The sequence below is a fragment of the Pantherophis guttatus genome, chromosome 16 (assembly GCF_059756535.1).
Source record: "Pantherophis guttatus breed Tessera chromosome 16, ASM5975653v1, whole genome shotgun sequence".
Classification (NCBI taxonomy): domain Eukaryota; kingdom Metazoa; phylum Chordata; class Lepidosauria; order Squamata; family Colubridae; genus Pantherophis; species Pantherophis guttatus.
The window spans coordinates 20,173,250-20,185,775 of NC_142078.1; the positions used below are offsets into that span (position 1 = coordinate 20,173,250).

The 12,526-nt window shown below is 58.7% G+C and overlaps 3 protein-coding genes across 10 annotated transcripts in view; 2 read left to right on the plus strand and 1 right to left on the minus strand.

The window, feature by feature from the left end:
• The first annotated feature begins 822 nt into the window (after positions 1–822).
• LOC132709669 (ring finger protein-like) lies at positions 823–3,117 on the plus strand. The gene has a single exon (XM_060683991.2). It carries the CDS (start codon positions 1,085–1,087, stop codon positions 2,156–2,158), a length of 1,074 nt encoding a protein of 357 aa, XP_060539974.2. The 5' UTR covers positions 823–1,084; the 3' UTR covers positions 2,159–3,117.
• A 1,367-nt stretch (positions 3,118–4,484) lies between these two features.
• Positions 4,485–10,687, minus strand: RNF208 (ring finger protein 208). The gene is made up of 2 exons (XM_034436300.3): positions 9,710–10,687; positions 4,485–7,799 (listed from the first exon to the last, which is right to left on the minus strand). The coding sequence occupies exon 2, from the start codon at positions 7,187–7,189 to the stop codon at positions 6,389–6,391; it is 801 nt and encodes a 266-aa protein (XP_034292191.1). The 5' UTR covers positions 7,190–7,799; positions 9,710–10,687; the 3' UTR covers positions 4,485–6,388.
• A 1,272-nt stretch (positions 10,688–11,959) lies between these two features.
• LOC117676650 (uncharacterized) overlaps positions 11,960–12,526 on the plus strand; it is a 29,294-nt gene continuing 28,727 nt past the window's right edge. For all 8 annotated transcript variants that reach the window (XR_015730126.1, XR_015730127.1, XR_015730128.1 and 5 more), the window contains exon 1: positions 11,960–12,097. The gene's annotated coding sequence lies outside the window, so the exon portion shown is untranslated. The remainder of the gene's footprint in view (positions 12,098–12,526) is intronic.

Genomic DNA, 12,526 nt, shown 5'->3' on the forward strand with positions numbered 1-12,526 from the left:
AAAACGGGGAGAGCACGGGAGAGGGGGGGGGGGGGAGGAGCACATGCCCATACCCATAATTCAATGCTACCCTCGCACCCTGCCTCCCTGCGCATGCACGCATGAATCCTCCCGCACTCCCCCTGCTTTTGGCATGGTGGGTCCGGTAGGCCCGTTTTTCACCCACCCCAGGCTCTAGACACTTTCTAGGAGCCTGGGGAGGGCAAAAACGGCCTTCCCCACCCCCCCCGGAGACCCTCCGGAGGCTGGAAACGACCTGGAAGGCCCGAAAATCAGCTGGCCGGTGCACACGTGCGCACTGGAGCTGAGCTAGGGCAACACTCGTGTGCTCACAGACATGGCTCCACATGCCACTTGTGGCATGCATGGCATCGCCATCTCGGTCCTAGTCTCTTGGTAGGATCTGTGCAGCAGTGTCCGTGCACCACAGCGGCAGAGAGGACAAGAACCGAGGCGAATGGGGAGACGGACTCAGCCTTTCTGCCTTAATTGTGCTCCTGGCAGTGATCCCTGTGAGCAGCAAAGGAGACCCCTCCCTTCAAACAGGCAGCGCTCAGCATGGCTGCTGCTGCTGCTCGGAGCAGCACCCCACCTCCTCCTCCAGAAAAAGGTGGCCCAGCCCAAAGAAGGGGAGCAGTCCAGCTCCTCCAACAGAAAGGCAGCGGCCCTTATGCTGGGGCGTCATCTTGGCATGGAGGAACAGAAGCCGCGCCTGCCAGCGTTACTGCCCATGGAGCAACCTGGATGGTCCTACCTGCTCAGCCGGCCCGGCCCCACCCCCTGGCCTGCAGCCAACGGGAAGCTGCTCCACCCTCCATTCAGCGTCTCGGTTGTCACAAGTTGAGAGAGGATCCCAGCTGTTGCCAGCCTTCCTGTTGGCAACCATTTGGGTCAGGCCACTCAGCCGCAGAGCAGAGGGCCGTGGCGCACGCGAGGCAGCAGCCCTTCCCGGGCAGGAGTTTCACGCTAGGCGAGATGGAAGCCTGCCATGTCTCACGGGCAACTTTGGACCCAAGAAGCAGAAGGCAGCAGCTGCTGAGCCACTTCTGGACTGCCTTACCTTGAAGCTGGGAGCAAGACGGGGATGGGGACAATCCCCTCAGATTCGGCCCTTGTGGGGACAGAACCGGTCGTTCTGGTTCACCCCGAGAAGGAGGTGTCTGAGTTCAGGGCTGCACCCTCCTTGGGCAACTTTCGGCAAGGCCTGCTGCAAGAAGAGTGGACTAATCCCCAGTTTATAGAGGATGGCAGTGAGGGCAAAGGGCCCAGGACTGGGCCAGCAGCAGATGACCCCTCTGGATCCAGGGAGGAGGAGGAGGAGGAGGAGGAGGAGAAGCTAAGCATCGCTTCCCCCGTTTGGCATCCAAAAGGAGGTCTGTATGAGCTGGGAGTGGATGCTGGAAGGTCTCCTGTGACTGAAGAGGCCTATGGCCCAGCTGGGCTTGCAACACTTGGGCAGGAGGAGGAGAAGAGCCGCCTGTCAGGAAATGTGCCCCAGCTGCCTTTGGGGGAAGAGGAGGAGGAAATGGAAGAGGTTTGCCTGCTGGGGAGCAAAGCGCTGGGCCCGGGCAGGGGTGCCCAGGGGGCCCTGGTGCAATCCTGCTGCATCGAAGCCGAGGACCCTGTCGGGGGGGACGAGCAGGAGTGCCCCATCTGCACAGAGCTCTACGACCAAGACCAGCGCAAGCCGGCCTTGCTCAACTGCAGCCACGCGCTCTGCAGCCAGTGCCTGCAGGCCATCCTTCAGGCGGGCAGCGCGGCCGACATTGGCCGCGTGCGATGCCCCATCTGCCGCCAGAAGACGCCCATGATGGAGTGGGAGATCTGCAAGCTGCAAGAGGAGCTGCTCCTGCTGAGTGCTGCCCAGGGTCCGGCACCCCCCGCCTTCAGTCCGCTGCCACCCCGGCAGCCCGGGTTCTGGGGGGGCCTGGAGCACCACTTCCACGTCCGCTTCCACACCAGCCGCGTGATGGGCTTCTTCCCCTGCCTCCGCTATCCCGCCTGCCTGGTGGGCGGCCTGGCGGAGCTGGAGCGCCGATGCCCCTGGTGCTACCGGACGGCTCTCTTGGCTCTGGCTGTGGCGGAGATGCTGAGCCTCTTGCTGGTCTTCCTGCCCATCCTTCTGCTGCTGCTGCTCTTCCTCATCCTGGACAAGTAGGGCTCCCGATGGCCTGGCTCGGCTCCCGGGGGCTGGGAGGGAGGGAGGGCGGGTGGGGCCCTCCAGCACAGCCTGCAAACAAGGAAGGGCCTGAACTCCGGGCAGCTCTCTGCATGGCCTCCCTGGGAACTGAGCTTGCTCCTCCGACCAAACAAGAAACTAGCTCCTTGGGAAAGGAAGCTTTGGAAAGCAGAGGACGGTGGCATTTGCAGGGGGCAAAGCTGAATTGGAGATGGCTCTGAGTGCCTGGGGAAATGGGCCTCCTTGTCTGTGCCTCATGCCTTGAGGCTGGGCAGGGGTTCTCATGGCTGTGGGGGTGCAGCAGAGGGAGGGGCTGTCCCTGGCGCCCAACCAGGTGAGCTCTTGGCAGCCTGGTGTCCTGTGCTTCCTAAGGAAACTGGCCTTGTTTGGCCCATGCCAGCCCTCTTGCCCAGGCGTTCCCCGCAAAGCCTCGGATCGTTGCTCCCTCCGGGGGCTTCTCTTTGTCCTCGGCCCAGCCAGCAAAGCCAGGAGGCTGGCCAGGAGCATCTGACCTGGGTGTGGCAGGGAACGGTTGTTGCTGCCGACATCATCGCCATTGTCCAGATGTAACAGGGCCGAGGGAAGAGAGGGAGCTGCCAGGCCATCTGGGCAAGCAAACGCACAGGGTTTCTGGCTTGGCATGACTCAGCAGGTGCCAAGTGCCCTCTGCTTGCTCGGTGGAGGAGGACAGAGGCGGGACCGGCTGGCACGGCCTGGCCCAAGCGGAGCGGGGAGAGCAGGTCAGCAGCTGCCCAGAAGCCGATTGGCTGTTCTGTTCTGCTCCAGCAGCCTCTGGATTGTGTCTTTGCAAGGAGGTTTTGCAGCAGCTGCTTCTCCAGTCTGCCCACCTGGAAGACCCCCGTGCCCCTCCCTCCTGCCCCCCTGAGGGGCAAAACGCCAGCTCTCTGGGGCAGACCCACATAAAGGCTTTCTGAGAACGGCTGTCTCGCTTTCAATCCTTTTCTAGCAAGGTGTGTGACTTTCTCTCTGGTCAGGCGTCCTAAAACCGACTCTGCTTAGTGAGCAGATGTGGGTCCCTTCAGGGTGGCCACCTTGGGGGGCTCACGAGCGCCTTTCCCCCCTCCCCCAGGACGGCAGGGAGAGCTGGGCAGGAAAGGGGAGGGCCTGGCTGGGGGAGCTTGTTGCTCAGCCACACACCTGGACTTTGTGGCCTCTCAGGAAGGGTGGGTGGAAGGAGGAGGGGCGGAGGGGGATGGGGGGCAAGGTTAGGCCAGCTGGGGCTTTGACACTGACCCCAGAGCCTGCTCTCACCCAGAGTTGTGCAGCACTGAACACTGATCGGTTGTGTGCGGAAGTATTATGGTGTGGTTTCTTACAACACAAATAGAGTGCACACCTGGTGACCCTGGGAGTTCTGTTTTGTATGCGTGTGTCTGTGAACCTGTTTCCAGTGGCTCCTTTGCCCTGCCCTGCCCTGCCCCCCAACTGCCACTCCTCTTCTAGCCGGTCTCCCCTTTTCAAGCGTTTCTCACTTCATTGCAAAGCTTCAGCAAAAGAACCACTTCCTCTTTCCACCTTGTGGCAAGAACTACGTGGAGGAACAGATTAGAGAAACGGCGGGGGAGGCAAGCAAACACTCCCCTCCCAGGTTTACTTGAAGCTGCAGGTTTAAGGTCAGGGTTTAGCTGGGTACCTGGAAGGAGGCAGGAAGCTGGTGCAGAAGAGGAAGAGCTGGCAATGCCCAAGCTTGCTCGGCCTCTTTGCCAGAAGTCAGGATAAGAGTAGGGGGAGCTGCTTCCCCATGAAAGGGGGCCAGGGTGTCAGAAACCACATTGCTGCTCTCCTTCCAGCTGGTTGCATCTCTACAAACTGGTCCAGAGAAGCTGGTTTGCCCCCCGCCCCCACCTGCCTGGTCCTCCTTGCTCTGGGTCCCCGTGGCTCTTGAGTGACGGGTGACTGCCTCCCCAAGGAGAGGACAGTTTGACCCCTTGGAGACCCACTAGAGGAGCTCAGGTTTCATAGCTTTTCCTTCAGTTGGTTGTTCAAAACGGTTCCGGATGAGGGGATGAACTTGCCTTGCCTTTGGGTCCTCCTGTTTTGCTGGTTGATTAGGGCAAGGAAGGCACTTGGCTGTCTGCTGGGCTCTCTGGCTGCAGGCAGAGCAAGGAGTCAGCTGAGGAAGCCCCCCCCCCCTCTGCGGTCCAGAGCCCAGTTGTTCCAGCGCCCCAGTCCACTGCGAGGGCTCTCTGTGGGTTGACCTCTCTCCCCCACCTCCTCACACACACATAGACAGTTGCCTCTTTTCCCCCTCTCTGCACACGCATGAATGGAAAGCACATATCTGTTTTGGTTCAGGAGCATCCTTTATTTAGATTTGGCTGAGGGTTAACGAGACCACCAGGTATAAAACAGGATCTTCTTCATCAGCCATCTTGTTTTCTGGGTTGATGGTTGCAGCTCCCCCTTTCCCTCTCCTGTCCATCTGGGCTTTGGGCAAAGCTCGACAACCTACCTGAGGGACAAGCGGCTCTGGGCCTTCGGCCAAACCAATCCCAGACCTTTCCTGAGCCAAGGTGTCCCTGGGAGGTTGGACGGGAAATGCCCAGGCCGCCACCGAGGAACTTTGCCTTCCTCAACTCATCCCTCGAGATGGGCCCAGGGGTCTTGGCTCCCCGTCCTCTGCACCCTTCTGCAGAAGTGAAGCCGAGAAAAGCCTGGCTAAGGCAGCTCTGCCCTTTGGCCGATGTGGGCATCCCTGGCTGGCAAGAGTCAACGTCCCTCTTTGGAGGATTTGTTGGGCTCCCAGCCGGCCTTGCTCCCAGCCCTCCTTGTGCTGCGGGTTCTCCAGATTTTGAACCCGGCTCGACCGAGGGATGCCCCTTTGTGACCTACTGCCAGTCATGGCCAGCCTTCCTGGTTTACTTCTAGAAAGACCCACAGGGCAGCTGAACGTGATTGTAAATCTCAGCTCTCCTGGACCCAGAGGCATGTGGGGCTGAACCTCAAGAGATGGGTCACCAAGAAATGCCCTTTTCTCTGAGCCTGGCCTCTGGTGCGGGTTGGACTCAAATCAAGATATGGCTTTTTTTGTTTTTTTTTTTCTAGCTTGGCACAGAACGTTTTGCTAGACTGGCACTTCCTCCCAGACCAGCCTGTGTCATGGCATTCCAGGGATCAAACTGCATCGGCCGCCCTCTCTTTGCCCCTTCAGTCGGGAAGGTCTTTTTCATGGACTGAGGGGTCTTTAGACACAAAGGCTGTTACCAGGGCCTGGCTACAGCTGGGGAGTGACCCACACCGTGGCCGCTTCTGAAACTGCCCTAGACGGAAAAGAGCACCTTCCTTTTCCTAGAGGAGGTTCAGTGTCACAGGTGGGAGGGCGCTGCTGCTTGCCACGCCTAGAGCTTCCATTGCCAGGGGCACACCTTTCCCTTTGCCCCAGGAGACGCAACCCAAAGATCACTGCGTTCTCAGTCCGTTTTATTCAGCAGCAAGCCCCCAAATAAGATGCATTTCTGAAACAGTGCTGAGGAACGCATCCTCCAAAACGAGGATTAAAACTGTACATTTGTTTTCCACTTCCCTTAAGAATTTGCATCAGGAAAACGGGGCGATTCTTTAGGAATTCCTGTTTGCAACTGGACTTCAATTGGCAGCACGGAGTGAATTTACAACGCTTGGCCGCAGAATCAGAAGCTTTGGCAAATAACTTAAAACTGGCGTCTGCCTTGTTTTCCAGCACAGGCCCCGCCTGGCATCGTTTCTGTATTGTTCCAGGGTCCTGCCTTGGCTTGTCTTCTCCCAACAACTGCCCTATTCTCCCCCGCCGGGACTAAGCCATGAGCTGAAAGGAAAGAGATCACATCCAACCCTTGAAGATCCAAGCCAAGCCAAGCATGGCTTGGGGTCTCTCGGGATGCACAAAGGAAGGGGAGGCGAATGGAAGGGGACGGCAGTGGGCGGTCAGATGTCCACAACGTTTCCTGGTGGCTCTTCCAACATCCACACCCGGGAGCAGGCCCTCCCAACCAGGAGTGACCCCCAAGATTACTTCCTTTCCATAAAGCAGCAGCCATCCCAACTCAAGGGGTGTCTGCAGCCAGGTGGTTTTTGATCCCGGAGGGCCAGTCTGGTCGTCCTGGGCATCTCCCAGGACCTGCGGAAGCCACCCTTTTCTCCCTCACGCAATCCCACTGCCAAGGCCGGTGAAAGACTGTGGGCAGAACGGGGCAGGGATGGACACACAGCTTACATGATAGCGCACGAAGAGAGCGGGTTCCGGACGTGGCAGGTGCAGGCCGCCCCACAGTACTGGCGGAAAGTCTGATAGCAGCTGCGGTCGGTCTCGCTGCTCCACTGCGCCTGGTTGGCCGAGAGCGCTTCGGCCGGCAGCCTGTTGAGGATGCTGGTGTTGACCGCCAGGGCAGCCAATCCGTAGTCGGTGAAGAGCACCGTCTCCCTCTTGCATGTGGGGCAGGAGATGAACTTGTACTTGGGGCAGGACTCGTAGAGGATCTGCAGGCATTCCTCGCACACCGAGTGCAGGCAGGAGAGGATGCGCGGACGCTTGTTGGTGAAGTTGTAGGTGTGGCCGCAGGTGGGGCACTCCAGGGGCTCGGACGGAGTGGAGGGGTGCAGCACGTACTGGTTGACGATCACCTCGTCGGAGGCCGGGGCTTGGCGGTGGTAGCAGATGTCAGAGCTGCCCTTGCGCTGCCCTGGATATAGCCGTTCCCGCCGGGGCAGGGGCGGGGTCCGGGACAGCCCCAGAGACCCCGGGTTGTGGTCTAAGGCTGGGATGTCACCGCAAGCCTGGTTAACGATGATCTCGGATTCCGAGGGCCAGGCCCGCTTGGCGACCAGGGGAGGGTCCCGGCGGGGGGCCGGGACGTAGCGTGACTGGGAGCTCTGCAGCTCAGAGAACTTTTCAGGGTGGATGATCTTCATGGCCTCCATTTTGATGATGACCTGCTGCCCTTTCAGACATGACATGAGGAGGCTCTTCACCTTCCTGTCCGCGGCTCTGTGTCCCCCGAGGGCCTCCTGCATGAGGCTAGATGGGGCTTGGGGCAAGCCGGGCTTTAAACCGGGCACGGACCATGAAGGGGCAGCGCTGGAGGGGGACAGCAGGGCAGAGACGCATCCTGCAGCAGGGCTGCCAAAATGGCTGCGGCCTGGGCCTTCCACGCTTTCTGGGCAAGAGCAAGGCCAGGGGCGATATTCACACCCGTTTTTTTTAATGCCCACGGATCCAGTTCTCTTGGGCAGCAGGGCGTTGGGCCGAGTTCCCAGGGAGGGCGCTTGGCTGGCCGAACAGCAAGGGAAGGAGGCTGGGGGGAGAGTCGGCTGGTGTGGCTGAGCCCACTCGGGTGAAGAGGAGTGGATGGAATGCGGTTGGAGTGTCCGGGGGAGGCCTGAGCGCTCCCTCCCCTTGCGCCTTGGTTCCTGTTTATATGTGGGGAGATCCTAACAACGCTCAAGAATGTGTTTTGCAAATTCCTGAGCTCTGACGTGCACCTTTCTCGACGCTCTTTCCTGAAGATCAGGTCCCAGGAAAAGGCCCCCAGGTGAGGCAGATCCTGCTGAGGTGCCAGGCAGAGGGTTTGCTCTGGGAGAGCTGCCCCTTCTTCACTTGGAACCGGCTTGGCCCTTCAGACCCCTGGAAAACAAAGCAGAGCAGTGCACGTCACCGGAGGGCAGCGTTTGTGGGTGCCTTTGCTCCCCGCCCCCCCCAAGCAGCAGATTGGTGCAATAAAACCACTCGTCAGCTCTAAAAGGCATTCAGAAACTGGGTCTCCTTTTGAAATACCAGCAATTCCCCCCCCCCCCCATCCTGTGCTCTTCTGCTCAACTCCCCACTGGCGATTGTCTTTTTTTCTCTCTCTCTCTCTGTTTTCCCTGACTGATTCAGTGCCTCTTTCATTTTTGGGTATTTACTCTCTGTGGGCTAGGAGCATTTTTATTCTCCTCTGCCTGCTGCTCTGAAGCAGCCATGCCAGGTGGGGCTGTGGGCCCTCTTCGCTCAGCACCAATTGTCCCTGCCCTTCCTACCCAGAGATAGCAGGGACCAAATTGGCACCTTCTCTGTGCCAAGCATCTTATCTGGGCTTCAGCTACCACCCGTCCCTGCAGAGAGGTGTAAGGGGCCTGGAGCTCTTGACTAGATCTGGTGCTCTGCAAGACATTTTTGAAACTCAAGGGCGGGGGGCAATACACAGGGCCCTGGCACCTATGTGAAAAGATAACCCTTCAAAAAATCACCCAGGCCCCAATGCACTCCAGACATGGATGGGGTGCAAGACTGCCTTGGGGGCCACATGGAAATGTTTCAACATGAGCACTGGACTCTGAAGGCAGGTCTCCCTCGTGTCTCTCTCTCACACACACACGGTTTAGACTGGGGAAAGGATGGGGCGAAGGCTGTGCCAGTCTCTGTCCACAGCTGCCAGGAACAATCTGCTCAAGCAGCACCAGCCAAGTTTCCCAACTGCCCTAAGAGTTGCTGGTCCTTCTGCATTTGAGAGGCTCGGCCCCTGTTCCACGTCACGGCTCCCTCGCTTTCAAGCCACAACTTGGCCACGGAAGCCGATTGCAACTGCAGCTGCTTCCTCTTCTGGGGGAATCTGGGAACTCCCGAGAGGCCAAAGTTAGCCTGAATATTGTCTTTCCCGGTGGGGGCCAGGAGCTGGGGGTTGTTGCTGAAGAAAGCAGCCAGCACTGAAAGGCTGGGATGTGGACTTCTGAATCCCTGTTCAAATCTCACATGACTTCAAGTGACACAGCTTGTTAAGGTTCACCCAGGGCAAGCCAGGAGGCATTGATGTGGACTAACATTTTAGGATGGAAGCTTGTGAGGCAGAATAACTTAAAAGTTGGAATACAATTGTGCCAATTTTGAAGTAATGGACTCATCGGTCCTTTAAGAGCAAAGAGGAGGAGATGAAGGAGCCAGGAGGTGCGAGCACCCACCCTGCGTTTGTTCCAAGCCTGGCCAGGAAGCCTGTTTTGCAAAGGAAGGAGCGAAGGCTCACGGCCAGGAGTGACCCAGAGTTCTCTGCCCACCACTCAGTTGGCAGATGCCTTTGGGCTACAGATAAGCTGTGCTGGCAGAGCAGGAGGAGAAGCGGACCGGTTGGCATCTCCGCTCTGCCACAAAGCTCACGTATCCGTTCAGCTGCTGCTGTTGCCTGAGCAGCTTCTGGGGGCTCACAAGGTCCTGCATCCCTCTGGAGCAGAAATCGAGGCCACTCTGGTTGGTGGGAACCCCAAAAGAGATGCTCCTGCTGGCCCATCCCTTCTGGGTTGAAGAGAGTGATGAAGGAAGGACACTAATGGAGGAGGAGGAGGAGGAGTTGTGGTGGTGTCTTTTGAGGGAAAGTGCCTGGCGAATTCAGGCCAAGGTAGCTCTGTCCACCACCCTTGCAGAGGCCCAGAAGTCCACGAGCTGCTTCGTCTCATCTAGGCTGCTGGTGGGGCCCATGTTGTTTGGGCCGAGGAAGATGCTCAACCCGTCGTTCGTGGCCATCCCTCCTTCCCACCCCCCACCCCATCGCGCTCCCAGATCCTCACCTCCGATGGTTTCCTCCCGGCTATCCGGGAGCCCCACTCATCCTCCGCGGCTGGCTCCCCAGCAAGCTGGCGCCGCTCCAGCGGTTCGGCCGAGGAGCAGGTGCGCGGGGAGCGGACGCCGCGTCCTCCGGCTTAGCCGATGCGTCCCGTAGCCCGGAAGGCACGGAGGGGGAGCGCCCGGCCGGTTTCCTGGCGGCCCCGAGGCGGAGCGGGATGCTAAGCTGCGCCCGGGCGCGACTGGTACCCAAGAGAGGCCGCGGCGGCGGCGGCGGCTTTGCCTCCTCTCCTGCGGCGGGCGGAAGGCCGGAGATGCGCGGGCTCACGGGGTTGCCTCGGCCCGAAAGCGGCGGGGCCGTTTGCTTCTGGTCGATCGGGAAGCCTGCCTGCCTGCCTGCCTGCCTTCCCGCGGCCGCCGCCTCGCTCCGTCCCCCGCTCTTTCCGCAGTGAGAGCACTGCAGTGATGCAGGCAGCCCCGCTCGCTCGGCTCACGTTTCCCTCAATCAGCAGCCGCCGCCGGCCCGACCTCGCGGCTGCGCTGCCTTAGCGCCCGCCCGCCCGCCCGCTCCTGCCAGCCGCGCTGCGGAGAAGCTTCTGTCTGCAGGTCGCGCAGGAAGAAGAGGCTCGCTGGCCCCTGCTCCGCCTTCCTCGCCCAGCCGGCCGGCCGGCCGTTGCGAAGTTTCCCTGTGAGGCGGCGGCGGCGGCAGTTGCAGCAGCTTCCTTCCGGCTGCCGGGTGGGCCACCCCTTGCAGCCTGGAACCAGAGCCCTGCGGGGTAGGTCGCTCTGGAGCGCAAAGGGCAAAGCAGAGGCCAAGGGGCCTCCAACCCGGGCAGAGATGCCGAGGAGCCCAAAGGAGAGGAAGGTGCCCTGCAGCAGCGGCAGCAGCCCCCAGGCAGCCCTGGATGCTTCCATCTGCTGTTGCTCGGCTGGAGCAGAGGTCATCGCACCCCCCTTCTTCCCCAGCCAGCCATCCCAAACTTGCTTAGCCTGCTCTCCCAGCCCCCACCCAGTGGAAATAAAAAGAGACACCTGGCCCCCTCCCTGGTGGGGGGGGGCGGCCTCCTTTCTAGCACCCCAGGCGCCCGTCATGCTCTTTCCACTCCCCAATTTCAGGATCCACCTTGCAGAGTTTCCATCTTGACCTCGATAAGAAGAAGCTCACTGAATCCCTTTTTATCCCCACCTTTTTTCCAAGTTCGTAAACTGCTTGGAAAATAACATAAACAATAAGGCTACAATAAAAGTGGAAGGGGTTTTGGTCCCGGGTGCTGTCATGCCGCTGAACAGATTCCTCCTCTGCGGCCATGCTGGGCCTTGCCAAAAGTCATTGAGGGCAGGGGGGGATCCTTTTGTCCCCTGTGGGTCTGTACCCCACATGGGTCAGGGGACACCCATAGAACAGGTAGGAAGTCTGCCTTCACTGAGGACTGTCAGTAGAAATGATGGAGGTTATTTTTTTTCAAAAAAGTGGGAAAAATCACAATTGTGGGATACCAAAATTCATTCATCAAACCATGGGAGAGCCACAAATGGCAGGCTGCTTGCGATTGGTCTGCACCTGCACGCACACCTTCCCTGCCCGTGCTCAGAAGTTACTTGGGAAATCTCCCCTGCTCCCTCCCTTTTCTTCCCATCAGGCTCTTCAGTTTAAGCCAGGGGTGAAATGCTCCTGGTTCGGACCGGATCACCCAATCCGGTAGCGATGGCAGCGGGTGGATTGGAGAACCGGTAGCAAAAATCCCTGCACCCCCCCCCCATGCCCAGCTGATCTGCACGATCATCAGAGGCTGTTATTTTTTACGTTTAACAGCATTTTTTCTACAATCTCTTCAGCCGAAAAAATGCTTTTAAAAGTAACAAAAAATAGCCTCTGATGCGCAGCTCAGCTGGGATCGTCAGAGGCTTTTCAAGGCATTTTTTTCTGCAACCTCTTAAGGTTGTAGAAAAAATGCTTTTAAAAGTTAAAAAAAAAAAGTTGGCCATGCCCACCCAGTCACATTACCCCCACCCCCACCAAGCCACACCCACAGAATCGGTAGTAACAAATTTTAGATTTCACCTCTGGTTTAAGCTCAGCCCTATCCTGACCAGGTCCCTTCCTGAGGTGATGCTCGTCCAATGTTCTGAACAGGGCATGAGAATTGCACCAAATGCTCTCTTGGAGGTTGCTTTTGTGGGTCCCTTAAGCATTTGTGAATCCTGTTCTGAAATGAAAAGCCTAAGGTTAATGTAGCTTTCAACTGCTTTCTCAGACAACCTGAAAACAACCTGTGGAATCTCCTGTTTCTAAAGTTGGCCTGAGCTGGCTGGCAAAGTAGTGGGCGAAGGAGAAAGAGGAGGACAATTGGTGCTTGAAATCTCCCCGGCTTCAGTTCCCGAGTCAGCAGACGGTGAGTACGCCTGTCTTGGGAACCGTGCTGTCTCTCGGTCCCACCTGGAGAGTCCTTGGCCCCAGCCCAGGACGATACAGGGAATTCGGCTTGCTCCCTGTGGAAGGCTGCCTGCCCTTCTCATGGGGCCTGGCTCAGCATCCGCCCCCTTTGCCTCCCCCACCCCCAGCTGTGTTTGCGATCTTTCCTTTGCACAAAACTGCCTTGTTTCTCCAGCCCTTCAATCTCCCTTGGCGGCCCCCTGCCCTGCCCCACTGGACTTTTGAGAGGGGAGACGTGGGGGCTGTGGCAGGCAGGTGCTCGCAGGGGTGGGTCTGGCTGACGCCATCTTTGAAGAGGGACTGTGAGACAGGGCAGCCTGTTTCCGCCAAGGCCCCATTCCATAAATGAGGTGTTATTTTTTCCTTCAAGTAGTACTAAAGCTTTATG

Coding starts and splice junctions, on each gene's coding strand:
- RNF208 (XM_034436300.3), bottom strand. CDS start 7,189: ATGCAGGAGGCCCTCGGGGGACACAGAGCCGCGGACAGGAAGGTGAAG.
- LOC132709669 (XM_060683991.2), top strand. CDS start 1,085: ATGGGGACAATCCCCTCAGATTCGGCCCTTGTGGGGACAGAACCGGTC.